Source organism: Uranotaenia lowii, chromosome 3 (assembly GCF_029784155.1).
Source record: "Uranotaenia lowii strain MFRU-FL chromosome 3, ASM2978415v1, whole genome shotgun sequence".
NCBI classification, from domain to species: Eukaryota; Metazoa; Arthropoda; class Insecta; order Diptera; family Culicidae; genus Uranotaenia; species Uranotaenia lowii.
The window spans coordinates 208,910,146-208,926,264 of record NC_073693.1 but is presented as its reverse complement, the minus strand read 5'-3'; the positions used below and the strand labels follow the sequence as shown (position 1 = coordinate 208,926,264).

Genomic DNA, 16,119 nt, shown 5'->3' with positions numbered 1-16,119 from the left:
TGAAATAAAAAATAAAGATCACAAAAGTTGTTTTGAATTGCAGTAGAATTGTGTAAAGCTCAATATTATATCCCACTGTACAATTAAGCAATCTTTCATGCTTGCGATCTATGATGACATATTATTTCCATGAAAGGTCGTACAGTTATTGTAAGAACATCGTATAATGGAATTTAAACAATCTGCAGATTGTCGAATTGTTTAACAGTACAGTAAATAGCTAGCTTAGATCTCACAGCGCTGAATACAATTAGGATAGGTTAGGAGAAAGGTTAAAGTTGTATATCAAAAAACGGCATCTTTAAATAGATTTAGAGTCCGAAATGATGCAGTCAGTGGTACTTTATACGATCAACTGATTTTTAAACGCAACTCTCAACTGTGTTGTTGAATTAGCTAATCGCCGCGATAAGTTGTATGTTTTTATTATCGACTTTTTTCGGCGAATAAATAACTACAAAATTACTTGCCAGTTGGTCCGGACGTTTCGAGCTACTTTTAGCTTTTCACTCCTCTTCAGCGGACCTTAAATTAAATTTATTTTCCTATAATATACATCATTATAATACTATTTTAAACTTACTTAATCTAGCGATCGTCTACACTACTGTTTGTAGTTATTTGTTTACTTTTGATGTTATGTTTACATTTGTCTGTCAGTGTTTTGATCTTAGGTAGAATGGAATTGTAGGCTGACTTAAAATTTATAGAGTCCTTCTGTTTATTAACAACGTCGCTGTCGCCCCTAATTTTGATGTGGAACATTTCTGCACAAATTCTTGTGTTATATTTTGAAACTTTTTCAAGAATGTTCGTGTTTTTAAAGTCAAAAATATGACCATATTCTATGCTATGTTGGGCTAGTCCTGATCCTCCAACCTTTTTGTTTTTAACATCGTTTTTATGTTGCTCTAATCTTTTATGCAAAAACTGACTTGTTTCGCCAATATAAGATTTTTTACATTCTCCACATTTTATGTCATAAACAACATTTGCTGTTTTTTCCTTTGGAATTTTATCTTTAGTTTTTGTAAAAATTGTGTTTTTAACTTTGTCTAAGGACTTAAAGGCAACGTTGATGTCATATTGTTTAAAATATCGAGCTAGCTTTTCCCCTAGACCTGCGCAATACGGTATTGTTATAAAGTTTTTGGCTTGTTCGATTTTTTCCTCACTTAAACTGTTGTACATTTTATGCGTTCTCTCTTTTACTATTTTTGCAACTAGTTGCTCGGGATAGTTATTTATGTTTAGAATATTTTTAACAGTTTTAAGTGTTCTTTCCCTATATTTTACATTTGTCAGTTTCAACGCCCTATCGACTAATGCAACTATAGTGTTTACTTTGTGTGAAAAAGGGCTCACCGATCCAAAGTCCAGGTATCGTCCGTTCTCATCCTTCGGAAACCACTCTGTCGTCAAGCCGCCCTCTTCACGTCGTATGATCATGTCTAAAAACTTGATTTTGCCATCCACTTCTTGCTCGATTGTGAACTTCAGCCGTTGATGCATGCCATTGAACATATCCATAATAGATTGCTGTTCATTCAGTTTGGCACAAACCAGGCAGTCGTCCACGTACCGTTTATAAAAAACAGGAATAATGTCTCGTTCCGATAACGCTTCAAGCGCAGCTTTTTCGATTCGTTCCAGTGCAATCGATGCTATCACCGGACTCAGCGGACTCCCCATTGGTACACCAAACTTTTGAGCATAGATTTTACCGTTTAGTTGGAAAAAGTTGGATTGTAAAACAATTCTCAACATCTCTATGAAGCTTTCCTTTTCTATGTCTGTGTGTTCCGCTATTTCTGTCCAGCGCAGTTCCACTGACTGGATAGCATAGTCCACTGGGACGTTAGTGAACAGGGACACCACATCTAACGAAAACAAAACTGAACCCACTGGGAGAACTTTTTTCGTTATTTCCTCCGCGAACTGAAAACTGTTGTTCACGTGGTGTTCAGTTTTGCCAACAATCCCGTTCAAGATGCTAGTCAGAAATTTTGCCATTTTATAAGTTGCTGTTCCAATAGTTGAAACAATCAACCGAAGTGGAATTTCTTCCTTGTGGGTTTTCGGCAAACCGTATGCCCTTGGAGGATTGCAGTGAAACACCTTTAATTTCCTCCCAATGGGTTTTTCGATAAAGTTACTGCTAACCCATTTGTCGATCGTGGTGTTTATTAATTTCAACGTTTTAGTTGTCGGGTCCTTCGATAACTCAACATATGTTTCTGTATCATTAACTAGTTCATTCATTTTTCGTTTGTAGTCCTCCGTTTTCATAACCACTATGTGTTTCCCTTTATCCGCTTTAGTAACTGTTAAATCAAGGCGATCTTTCAGAAACTTCTTGGCCTGATTCATTTCTTTCCGGATCCATTCATGCTCGTCATGGAATGATTGGTTTGTGTAATTGATGTGGTTGGTAATGGCATTTGAAATATCGAATCGAATTCTATCTGCTTGTGTGTGGTATTGTATCACACTTTCAATTTCGGATAAAATCATCACGTATGGAATCGAGTGTGGATTGGGACAATTGAAACCGCTGCCCAGCTGGAGTGATCGAGTAACACAGCTAGGTAGATTCTCGTCGGTTAAATTTTGCACCCAACTATCACACACCGATGAGGATGATATTTTTGTATCCTTCATTCTCTCCAACTTCTGATTTTGACGGATTTTGCATTTACGGAATGTGTTCGTTCTTTTTCTATTCGCACTCGCACTTGTTGTTTGGTAATCATTGTAGTTCATAGACCGTTCGAGATACAAACGATTATTCTTCACAGTACGCTCATATCTCGCAATGCTTCTTATCGTATCGCATATTAAAACGTTCAAAATTTGTTTCCGAAACTTACTTGTGCACTTTCCTAGCTGTTCGGATGATTCTCTGCACTCAAGGAACACGTTCACAGGAAAACGAATGCAGGACGGGAACAACTTTAGGCGTCTACAGTTTAACAGGAAAATCTTTCTATTGTGAAGTTTTGCGAGCTTCACTTCCGTTTTCATTAAAGACCGTTGTGATAGTTTTACGGCCTGTCCATATCTTAATTCGGTTTTCCTAAGAGAAACCATACTTTCTTCTTTTGTCGATTTGCTTAATTGTTGAATTAGCTAATCGCCGCGATAAGTTGTATGTTTTTATTATCGACTTTTTTCGGCGAATAAATAACTACAAAATTACTTGCCAGTTGGTCCGGACGTTTCGAGCTACTTTTAGCTTTTCACTCCTCTTCAGCGGACCTTAAATTAAATTTATTTTCCTATAATATACATCATTATAATACTATTTTAAACTTACTTAATCTAGCGATCGTCTACACTACTGTTTGTAGTTATTTGTTTACTTTTGATGTTATGTTTACATTTGTCTGTCAGTGTTTTGATCTTAGGTAGAATGGAATTGTAGGCTGACTTAAAATTTATAGAGTCCTTCTGTTTATTAACAACGTCGCTGTCGCCCCTAATTTTGATGTGGAACATTTCTGCACAAATTCTTGTGTTATATTTTGAAACTTTTTCAAGAATGTTCGTGTTTTTAAAGTCAAAAATATGACCATATTCTATGCTATGTTGGGCTAGTCCTGATCCTCCAACCTTTTTGTTTTTAACATCGTTTTTATGTTGCTCTAATCTTTTATGCAAAAACTGACTTGTTTCGCCAATATAAGATTTTTTACATTCTCCACATTTTATGTCATAAACAACATTTGCTGTTTTTTCCTTTGGAATTTTATCTTTAGTGCAAAATTTAACCGACGAGAATCTACCTAGCTGTGTTACTCGATCACTCCAGCTGGGCAGCGGTTTCAATTGTCCCAATCCACACTCGATTCCATACGTGATGATTTTATCCGAAATTGAAAGTGTGATACAATACCACACACAAGCAGATAGAATTCGATTCGATATTTCAAATGCCATTACCAACCACATCAATTACACAAACCAATCATTCCATGACGAGCATGAATGGATCCGGAAAGAAATGAATCAGGCCAAGAAGTTTCTGAAAGATCGCCTTGATTTAACAGTTACTAAAGCGGATAAAGGGAAACACATAGTGGTTATGAAAACGGAGGACTACAAACGAAAAATGAATGAACTAGTTAATGATACAGAAACATATGTTGAGTTATCGAAGGACCCGACAACTAAAACGTTGAAATTAATAAACACCACGATCGACAAATGGGTTAGCAGTAACTTTATCGAAAAACCCATTGGGAGGAAATTAAAGGTGTTTCACTGCAATCCTCCAAGGGCATACGGTTTGCCGAAAACCCACAAGGAAGAAATTCCACTTCGGTTGATTGTTTCAACTATTGGAACAGCAACTTATAAAATGGCAAAATTTCTGACTAGCATCTTGAACGGGATTGTTGGCAAAACTGAACACCACGTGAACAACAGTTTTCAGTTCGCGGAGGAAATAACGAAAAAAGTTCTCCCAGTGGGTTCAGTTTTGTTTTCGTTAGATGTGGTGTCCCTGTTCACTAACGTCCCAGTGGACTATGCTATCCAGTCAGTGGAACTGCGCTGGACAGAAATAGCGGAACACACAGACATAGAAAAGGAAAGCTTCATAGAGATGTTGAGAATTGTTTTACAATCCAACTTTTTCCAACTAAACGGTAAAATCTATGCTCAAAAGTTTGGTGTACCAATGGGGAGTCCGCTGAGTCCGGTGATAGCATCGATTGCACTGGAACGAATCGAAAAAGCTGCGCTTGAAGCGTTATCGGAACGAGACATTATTCCTGTTTTTTATAAACGGTACGTGGACGACTGCCTGGTTTGTGCCAAACTGAATGAACAGCAATCTATTATGGATATGTTCAATGGCATGCATCAACGGCTGAAGTTCACAATCGAGCAAGAAGTGGATGGCAAAATCAAGTTTTTAGACATGATCATACGACGTGAAGAGGGCGGCTTGACGACAGAGTGGTTTCCGAAGGATGAGAACGGACGATACCTGGACTTTGGATCGGTGAGCCCTTTTTCACACAAAGTAAACACTATAGTTGCATTAGTCGATAGGGCGTTGAAACTGACAAATGTAAAATATAGGGAAAGAACACTTAAAACTGTTAAAAATATTCTAAACATAAATAACTATCCCGAGCAACTAGTTGCAAAAATAGTAAAAGAGAGAACGCATAAAATGTACAACAGTTTAAGTGAGGAAAAAATCGAACAAGCCAAAAACTTTATAACAATACCGTATTGCGCAGGTCTAGGGGAAAAGCTAGCTCGATATTTTAAACAATATGACATCAACGTTGCCTTTAAGTCCTTAGACAAAGTTAAAAACACAATTTTTACAAAAACTAAAGATAAAATTCCAAAGGAAAAAACAGCAAATGTTGTTTATGACATAAAATGTGGAGAATGTAAAAAATCTTATATTGGCGAAACAAGTCAGTTTTTGCATAAAAGATTAGAGCAACATAAAAACGATGTTAAAAACAAAAAGGTTGGAGGATCAGGACTAGCCCAACATAGCATAGAATATGGTCATATTTTTGACTTTAAAAACACGAACATTCTTGAAAAAGTTTCAAAATATAACACAAGAATTTGTGCAGAAATGTTCCACATCAAAATTAGGGGCGACAGCGACGTTGTTAATAAACAGAAGGACTCTATAAATTTTAAGTCAGCCTACAATTCCATTCTACCTAAGATCAAAACACTGACAGACAAATGTAAACATAACATCAAAAGTAAACAAATAACTACAAACAGTAGTGTAGACGATCGCTAGATTAAGTAAGTTTAAAATAGTATTATAATGATGTATATTATAGGAAAATAAATTTAATTTAAGGTCCGCTGAAGAGGAGTGAAAAGCTAAAAGTAGCTCGAAACGTCCGGACCAACTGGCAAGTAATTTTGTAGTTATTTATTCGCCGAAAAAAGTCGATAATAAAAACATACAACTCTCAACTGTACATGAACAAATTGGCTTGTGTGTATCAATATGAAATGGCGCCGAGGAAGTATCGCAGGACAGGGATCGGAACGTCGTGAGTTCGAGACTAAGGAAAAAGAGACACATAAAGTTGTATATGGTTCAATTTTTTTTTCGCAGTAAACATTAAATTCTATTGTATTAATGTTCATGGCGGTTCATAGTAAAATCGAGATAAAGGAAAAATATAATTGTTTTGGGATACAGTAACAATAAATTGTATTAAATGGCGAAGAAAGTTGTACAAACCTCAGGCTACCTGCAAAAGGAAATTGTAATCAAATTGTAGGGCAGGCGAAAGAAAGTTGTAAGTTGTACAATCCTAAGATTTTATGCAAAGCAAAGTTGCTATCAAATTGTTGAAAACGCAATACAAAGTTTTATATTTTCAGGGTGAGCAAAATTTGGTCCGTATATTGCCTCCACTTTGGTACGTACAGGCTCATATAGAATATTCTATACAACTTTTCAGATTGTACAAAAGTGTGTATATCTCAGAAACAACTGAAATTTACAGACCAAAATGTTCACTGGGAGTTGTAGCTGATTATTGTCTGAGAAACTTATTCGACTTTAACTTAAGGAATGGTATGAAAGTGTACAAGAAAATCAGTTTTTTTATAAAAAAAATTCCTTTCATCAAAAATAACTTTAAACATGAATTCACTATGCAGAGGTTAAAACAATTGTCTCAACCAAGATTTTTAGGAAAAACTACTTCACCATACCGCTCACGCCCCACATAAGATAAGTGAACGTCATATCCGTTTGAAACGGGCAATGATTTTTTTTTTTATAAACGCAGGAAAAGGTGCGAAAAGGTTGGACCCAAATTTTGGATGATCATGTGAGTGCTATTATCATGATTAAAGGTTTATGGCAGCCAACTTGCTGAGGGACTTCCGGGACCAAAATAGATGATTGGGACTAAAAAAAACGCGAAACGGGTCGAACGCGGACAACGTGTAGCTATCTGCTAAAATGATCTCACGCAGTCAGGCGAATGTAGTTCATTTATAAAAGGACACCTTTCTTAAAGGAATGAAAGGGATGAATATCCTACAATCTCTAGACGTTGAAATTTAATGGCTCGAATATATTCGTTAAGAATCATGCTAATGTCACGATTTTTTTAAATCATTATTCGAATCCTATCCGATAGAAGGGCTGAATTACTGAGAATCACACAACACTCTTCGTTTCTCTCATAACCTCTACATATTTTTGTATAAGTTGATTTTACCCCACGGCGAAGAGCAAAAAGAAAAATAATATTTTTTCAGCATCACAGTTCGTCTCCCATGATAATTTAAAAAAAAAACTTAAAGATTATTAGTTTTTTTTTCAAATAAGGAATCTTTTACCATAAATATATGCAAATTAAAAACATATACTTATTTCATTTATACCCCCCAAAATTTAATTTTTACCCCATTTGGAGTAATTTACATTGATTTCCCGATCGCTGTTTTGAGGCAAAAAATTAACTTTTTTTTTTCTTAGCGACCTGCCACACTCCCCCACACCAAGAAGCTCAAATGAGCCCCCTAGTAATGGACGCTAACTGTCTCAGCATGTCTGACAGCAAAAGGAAAAACACAAACGCGAACAAAAAATTTACTCATGCTGAGAACTTTAATAATATTGTTACTTAGTGCGAGGAGATGTTACGTTACAAAACTTAATTACAACATGAATCCCAGTGGAAATAATATTTCCTTTTAAGAGATCCATGTACATTTTATGATATTAATTACTAACATTTAATATGAAATACTACAAAAAATTTATTAAACAACATTTAATTATACTAAATTTACAGCTAAGAAAAATACAAGACAAATAATAAATAACATCTGAATAGTGGTTGGATGTTCAACGGCTTAAATTTTCTTTGAAATCTATATATACCTATATAAAGCAATTTCTGTATGTTTGTTTGTTTGTTTGTTTGTTTGTCTTCTATAGACTCAGCCGTCTTAAGAGCTAGAGAGCTGAAATTTTGCATGTGTGTTAATTAGGACCAGGAAGGATGAAAAATGTTTTCAGATTTTCGGATGACCCCTTCTGAAGGGGGTCGTCCAAAGAAGACAAATATTGTTTTCGCGATATCGACGTTACTATTTGTCGGATTGTGTTGAAAATTTGCACATGAGTGTTTTGAAAGACAAGAAATCGATTTCAGATGTCAAATTATGTGTAAGGGATCGTCCAAAGGGGTCGTCCATATTAACTGTTCGCTGATTTTGCGATATTGACGTTATTATACATCGTATTCAAATGAAAATTGGTACGCGATAGTTTTGAGTGACGTGCATTCGATTTGAGGTATCAAATTCAGTGTAAGAGCCGGCAAAAGGGGTCGTCCATATTAAATTTTCAGTATCTTAGTGATATTGACGTTTTTATACATCGGATTGGGATGAAAATTTGCACGTAGGAGTTATTAGGGACAAACAACTGATTTCACTTATCCAAACCAAAATCAGGGGTCGGCCAAAGGGGTCGTCCATATTAACTATTCACTGTTGATGCGATATTGTCGTTATTATACATCGGATTCAGATGAAAATTGGTACACGAGAGTTTTGAGAGACGAGCAATGGATTTCAGGTATTAAATTCAGTGTACGGGGCCGGTAAAGGGGGTCGTCCATATTAACCTTTCAATATTTTTGATTTATCGTTAATACTATACATCGGATTGGGATGAAAATTTGCACACGGTATGTTCAGTCCGACAAGCGGACTGAGAAGAGAGCGAGAGGGGATGAACGCGAGAGGAGCGCCAGCCAATCAGCGAGCAGCAGTCGACGGGGCGAAAATATAAAAACGCGCGCTCCCGCGCTTTGCGTCATCAGTTTTTATTCAACCACCATCGCGGCAGCATCGGTCCAGTGGAGTGGTCGACACAGGAGGAGGCGAACCAGCCAAGAATGGTCTAATCCTAGACCACCGGAAGCAGAGGCAAAAGTTGCATGCCAGTAACAGTGCGAAACAAGTGTAAATAGTAAACCGAGAGAATAAAATGTTCCAGTACTAAATTGGTGTTGTTCCTCTGTGCTTCCTCCTCGCTTGCTTCCGATCCAATCGGCTCTTATCAGAGCCCCCCTTAGGAGAGTTTAGTTTGGGATCACTGCAAGCTAGTGATCAACCGGCCTTGGCCTCCAGGCAGCCAGTCCGAGGACCTGCCTCCACTGGTGAGACAACCACCAGGGGTTGTCTAGAAGAGGCTCGCTCCCGCAGGGGGAGTGAGTCCCATCAGTGGTTGTTTTGCCAAGCGCCGCACCCACAGTCCACCAATGGCTTTTCATGGCCACAACACGGTAGTTTTCAGGGACAGGCAATCGATTTCAAATGTCAAATATTTTGCCAGGGGTCGACGAAAGGGGTCGTCCATATAGATTAATTGTTCAAGGTTTTTTGCAATATTGACGTTATTATGCAACAGATTGCTTTGAAAATTGGCACACGGGAGTTTTGAGGGAAGGGCAATCGATTTCAGATATCAAATATTGTATTAGAAGCCATCGAAAAGGGTTTAACTTTTTGGCAATAATTGCGTTGTTATGCAATGATTGAGTCGAAATTTAAACACGGGTTTTTTTTGGCACGGTCAATTGATTCCTGATTTCAAATTTAGTAGCAGACGACAGACAAAATGATCTTACAATATTTTTGCAATTATTACTTAACAGTGAATTCAAAAGTGCATCTGGAAAATGCTTGGCAATTGACTTTCATGCAAACTGTTCATGACATATTCCAAGTTGAAAGCGAAACGGAGTTCGTATGGGATCAGCTAGTAATGTATAAGTTTGGTTTTGAAACAGTTTCTATTCTTTATTTTCTAATTGGCATTTCAGTCTTAAGGAAGCAAATTACAGAGTTTTACAATTTGCCCGACGTTTCGGCCTTTGATCTTGGCCTTCTTCAAGGGATAACTAAAATATTTTATTTTTGATAATTTCTGTTTTATAAACTTTACAAATATTTTTCATGTGTTGTACTTACTTTGCATCATACTGTATATGTTTCTGAGTGTATACTGTGTGAAGAAAATTTCTGTCGGATTTTAACCTGTTATGATGATAGTTCCATGTTGTAGTTTTCTGTTGGATTATTAATTTTTGTGTACTTTACCTATTTCAATGAATTTTGACAATTGTAGAGGTCGTAATAAGATAAAAACTGTTGAATTTTATGTGGACACATTTCTCGTAGATCACTTGTAAAGATGATTTGGATTTGTTTATATTAGATGTTGGATTGTGGTTTTGTATGTGTGAACGAATTACATTTTGATTCTAAACTACATATAAGTGTGTGGATGTTTTTTGAAAATTTTGCTCTTTTTTTATCTAGTGTGCGTATACTTATCATTTAAGAACATAAGTCTGGCGGTTTCTCCAAATGGGTTGATTCCAATGGGGCCGTCGGTTCGGGAGCACTGAGTGTTGGATCTGTTGAGTTCTTTCTTGTGTTTCTTCTCTTTCGTTCTGTACCGACCGTGTGAAGTATCTCAGCGTATACATGAGACATGTTCTCTACGTCTGATCGGTAGTTTACTGCGTGCTGGGAGGATTTTATGTGGAATGTCTCAAGAGTGTTTAGGCGTGAGTGCTGGTATGTACGATCGAGCACACTTGCCTTTGCTAGATCGAAACGATGTTGATGGGTCACGCAATGCTTGATGAGAGCTGTCGTGCTATCAGCGAATGCTTTAATCTGCTCGCTTGAATACTCGCATCCTGTGCTCAGTAGCATATCTAGTTTGGTTATGCTGGACTTGTGCGCCGATATACGTTTTTTGAATAGTTGTTGTGTTCACGCTATCACATCATAAGGGGAAAGGACAACGGAAGAAATTGAAAATAAAAAACAGGAACCAAAAAGATATATAGCCGCACCATATATACCACAATTAAGTGAACAGCTCGCCAATACATTCAAAAACGACTACCCAACCTGGAGAATTGCTACAAAATCAAACAACACGATAAAAAACTTCTACACAAAAGTAAAGGATCCACTGGATATTATGCTTCAGCACAACATCATTTATCAGATCCCTTGAACATCTTGCCCAGGACAGTACGTTGGTCAAACACAACAACTATTCAAAAAACCCGATTTAATACACTTAACAGTGGATTGGAGCCTTTCTAACAGAGTTTAAATTATATTTGGAAATATATAAAATAATATAGAATATACATGATAGATTCCTTCCCTCTGAATCATATAAGTATGATTTCAGATATTCAAACACGAAAAATTCCAATCTCAATATAAAAAAATGATGCCTGATACGTTTTTTTGGGGAAAAGCGAACTGGTATGTAAGGAGCTCATTTTATGTATGGAAAGAATGGTATTTAAACAGTAGAATTTCCAAGATTTATAACACGCTGAAATGGTGCCGTGGTAGCAACCAGAACTTTCACGTTGCTGGTCACGGTTCGAATCTTACTGTTTTTTTATGCTTTTTTTTTACTGAATAAGTAAAACCAACTACAATATTGATGGATAGCCGTGACGCGTGCCCTAGCATGATACCTTTTTTAGAGCTCAACCATGCATAGAGGAAAAATTCCCACAAAAGGAGGGGAAAGTAATATGACTATTAAATGATTAATCTCATTCTGTAAACTAAATCTGAAATCTTATTCTGATTCTAAAGTTTGAATTTTGAGTTACAACACTTAGTCTAATATTTGAATATAAGTTCCAATTTCAAATTCCAGGTTGATCTTTAATCCAAATTCTTAATCAGAATTCTAAATCTGAATTCTCAATCTGAATTCTGAATCTGAACTCTGAATTTGAATTCTAAATCTGTATTCTGAATCTGAATTCTGAATCTGAATTCTGAATCTGAATTCTGAATCTGAATTCTGAATCTGAATTCTGAATCTGAGTTCTGAATCTGAATTCTGAATCTGAATTCTGAATCTGAATTCTGAATTCTGAATCTGAATTCTGAATCTTAATTCTGAATCTGAATTCTGAATCTGAATTCTGAATCTGAATTCTGAATCTGAATTCTGAATCTGAATTCTGAATCTGAATTCTGAATCTAAATTCTGAATCTGAATTCTGAATCTGAATTCTGAATCTGAATTCTGAATCTGAATTCTGAATCTGAATTCTGAATCTGAATTCTGAATCTGAATTCTGAATCTGAATTCTGAATCTGAATTCTGAATCTGAATTCTGAATCGGAATTCTGAATCTGAATTCTGAATCTGAATTCTGAATATGAATTCTGAATCTGAATTCTGGATCTGAATTCTGAATCTGAATTCTGAATCTGAATTCTGAATCTGAATTCTGAATCTGAATTCTGAATCTGAATTCTGAATCTGAATTCTGAATCTGAATTCTGAATCTGAATTCTGAATCTGAATTCTGAATCTGAATTCTGAATCTGAATTCTGAATCTGAATTCTGAATCTGAATTCTGAATCTGAATTCTGAATCTGAATTCTGAATCTGAATTCTTAATCTTGTAAATCTCATTTTGATTGTTTTGCATCACACGGTTTTCAACATTGAAATTTCTTTCATCCAAATTTTTTTTTATGATTTCGGATTTTACAACTTTTAATAGTATGGTTTTACCCCTAAAAGTATGCAGCAAACTTAATTTCAGAAAAATTGTGAAAAAAAGTTTTCACAAAACAAAATCGTGTTTTCATGCGTAATGATCTTTAAGTCATCGCAAATTTATCAAAAACTGTGCAAATTGGTATTCTTGGAGAAACAATTCCAGAATTGAAAATTGATAAAGTGAGGAGAAATTTTACGGATGATGAAAAGAGCGAAAGAACATTTTTGCAAGGAAAATTTATTAACGTACACCATACTTTACCTCGCAACATCCAGCTTCATCAATTTTTAATTCTGATATTCTTTCTCCATGAATCTAAATTTTTCACCGATATGCCGAAAATAAATTTACAAAAATTCTGAATCTGAATTCTGAATCTGAATTCTGATTCTGAATTCTGAATCTGAATTCTGAATCTGAATTCTGAATCTGAATTCTGATTCTGAATTCTGAATCTGAATTCTGAATCTGAATTCTGAATCTGAATTCTGAATCTGAATTCTGAATCTGAATTCTGAATCTGAATTCTGAATCTGAATTCTGAATCTGAATCTGAATTCTGAATCTGAATTCTGAATCTGAATTCTGAATCTGAATTCTGAATCTGAATTCTGAATCTGAATTCTGAATCTGAATTCTGAATCTGAATTCTGAATCTGAATTCTGAATCTGAATTCTGAATCTGAATTCTGAATCTGAATTCTGAATCTGAATTCTGAATCTGAATTCTGAATCTGAATTCTGAATCTGAATTCTGAATCTGAATTCTGAATCTGAATTCTGAATCTGAATTCTGAATCTGAATTCTGAATCTGAATTCTGAATCTGAATTCTGAATCTGAATTCTGAATCTGAATTCTGAATCTGAATTCTGAATCTGAATTCTGAATCTGAATTCTGAATCTGAATTCTGAATCTGAATTCTGAATCTGAATTCTGAATCTGAATTCTGAATCTGAATTCTGAATCTGAATTCTGAATCTGAATTCTGAATCTGAATTCTGAATCTGAATTCTTAATCTGAATTCTGAATCTGAATTCTGAATCTAAATTCTGAATCTGAATATGAGTTCTGAATCTGAATTTTGAATTCTGAATTTTGAATCCTGAATTCTGATTCCTAAACCTGTATCCTGAATTTGAAAACTGAATCTGAATTCTGCATCTGAAATTGAATCTAAATTATGTATGAGTATGTAGAAATGAAAAAAAAACATAAATTCATTCTTCAACACGAGTAAAAAAAACGAGGGTCATAAGATCTTCATATAAATTCCCCCCCCAACGCAGTTTCCTGTACGGCTCTGCATTTTGTTGACACCCGGCATGGCTTTAGACACTATAATTTCATAAATGAAATTATAATGTCTATAGGCATGGCGGACTCTGAAGGAAACGCCCATCCGCCATTTGCTGCATTGAAAAGCAAGAAGTGTAAGATATAAACACTGTTGCCGTATTTGCCCCAGCAGACTGAGAAACTGCCCAGACCACGGTGCGTCTTAGTAATGCCTTTTACCTATTTGAGTTTGAGCCGCTTTCAATCAAGCGTGCCGATGGTTTATTGGATAGCGCTTGCAACTTGGGATCTGAAGGGTTTTGGTTCAATTCTCGAGTTAATAAAAATATTATTTTTTTATTTTGATTATCTTCAATTTATAAATGATTGCTGGTGCTGCTGCTTCGAGGCGCCACTAGCAACTTTTTTTTATGCCATAATAAGTATGATATGTATTTGGTAAAGAAAACGGTTTCAACTATTTTGTTTTTTTCCCGTTTTTGAAAGGGTTGTGTAGAAAAAAAAATGCATTCTTTTGAGACTAAAATCATTTTAATTGTGCAGCCCAGTTTCGCAAAAACGTTCTAGACATTTTTAAAATGGCACATACAAATCCACGGACATCAACAGAACTCGTCGAGCTGAGTCGATAGGTACCTATAAAGGTATGTCTAAGACCCATAATTAATGATCTCTCAAATCGACCGATAACCAAACCTTTCTGTTAGAAAGGCAAAACGTATATCGGCGCACAAGTCCAGCATAACCAAACTAGATATGCTACTGAGCACAGGATGCGAGTATTCAAGCGAGCAGATTAAAGCATTCGCTGATAGCACGACAGCTCTCATCAAGCATTGCGTGACCCATCAACATCGTTTCGATCTAGCAAAGGCAAGTGTGCTCGATCGTACATACCAGCACTCACGCCTAAACACTCTTGAGACATTCCACATAAAATCCTCCCAGCACGCAGTAAACTACCGATCAGACGTAGAGAACATGTCTCATGTATACGCTGAGATACTTCACACGGTCGGTACAGAACGAAAGAGAAGAAACACAAGAAAGAACTCAACAGATCCAACACTCAGTGCTCCCGAACCGACGGCCCCATTGGAATCAACCCATTTGGAAAAACCGCCAGACTTATGTTCTTAAATGATAAGTATACGCACACTAGATAAAAAAAGAGCAAAATTTTCAAAAAACATCCACACACTTATATGTAGTTTAGAATCAAAATGTAATTCGTTCACACATACAAAACCACAATCCAACATCTAATATAAACAAATCCAAATCATCTTTACAAGTGATCTACGAGAAATGTGTCCACATAAAATTCAACAGTTTTTATCTTATTACGACGCGACCTCTACAATTGTCAAAATTCATTGAAATAGGTAAAGTACACAAAAATTAATAATCCAACAGAAAACTACAACATGGAACTATCATCATAACAGGTTAAAATCCGACAGAAATTCTCTTCACACAGTATACACTCAGGAACATATACAGTATAATGCAAAGTAAGTACAACACAAGAAAAATATTTGTAAAGTTTATAAAACAGAAATTATCAAAAATAAAATATTGTAGTTATCCCTTGAAGAAGGCCAAGATCAAAGGCCGAAACGTCGGGCAAATTGTAAAACTCTGTAATTTGCTTCCTTAAGACTGAAATGCCAATTAGAAAATAAAGAATCAAACAAAATCAGTCGTTAAAAATTACCAAAAAAAAAACAGTTTCTATTCGTTGATTTTTTTATATCTTCAGGAAGAACGTTGAAATTGGTTGGACCAATAAAAGAAATTCGGCGTTGACCACGAGAAGTTGAAGATGTGCTGCGTACTAAGTGATGAGAAAAGCGGGTGTTATGGATTCTAACTCCTGTTGTAAATCTCAGGCTTTGACTACTGTTTGAAGAGTGCAAATTATCAAATACATAAATTATTGTTTGTATATCGCAAAGTTGATTTAGAGGTAATATATTGTGTGACCTGTTAGAATAGATTAGATTGGTTGGATAGAGTAGGGGAAGATTAAAGATAGTCTTTAGGCATCGATTTTGTAGGGATTGTAGACGTGACAAAAGGGACAAAGATGCCCTTCCCCATATGGCACTAGGTTTGATAGTGTTTTCGTATGTTAGCATAACTGTTTCATGAAGAAATACAGTACTTGCTCGTTAATCGGACGCTCATGGGACCAAATGGTGCGTCCGACTACC

At 35.8% G+C, this 16,119-nt stretch overlaps 2 protein-coding genes across 2 annotated transcripts; one reads left to right on the top strand and one right to left on the bottom strand.

Annotated features, from left to right (window-relative positions):
- Positions 1 to 225: 225 nt before the first annotated feature.
- On the bottom strand, positions 226 to 2,661 carry LOC129753045 (uncharacterized). The gene is made up of 2 exons (XM_055748840.1): positions 1,366 to 2,661; positions 226 to 240 (listed from the first exon to the last, which is right to left on the bottom strand). The coding sequence occupies exons 1-2, from the start codon at positions 2,659 to 2,661 to the stop codon at positions 226 to 228; spliced, it is 1,311 nt and encodes a 436-aa protein (XP_055604815.1).
- Positions 2,662 to 4,003: 1,342 nt separating this feature from the next.
- On the top strand, positions 4,004 to 15,043 carry LOC129753044 (uncharacterized). Its single transcript, XM_055748838.1, has 4 exons — positions 4,004 to 5,008; positions 6,798 to 6,839; positions 8,879 to 8,994; positions 14,611 to 15,043. Exons 1-4 carry the CDS (start codon positions 4,004 to 4,006, stop codon positions 15,041 to 15,043), a joined length of 1,596 nt encoding a protein of 531 aa, XP_055604813.1.
- Positions 15,044 to 16,119: the final 1,076 nt, after the last annotated feature.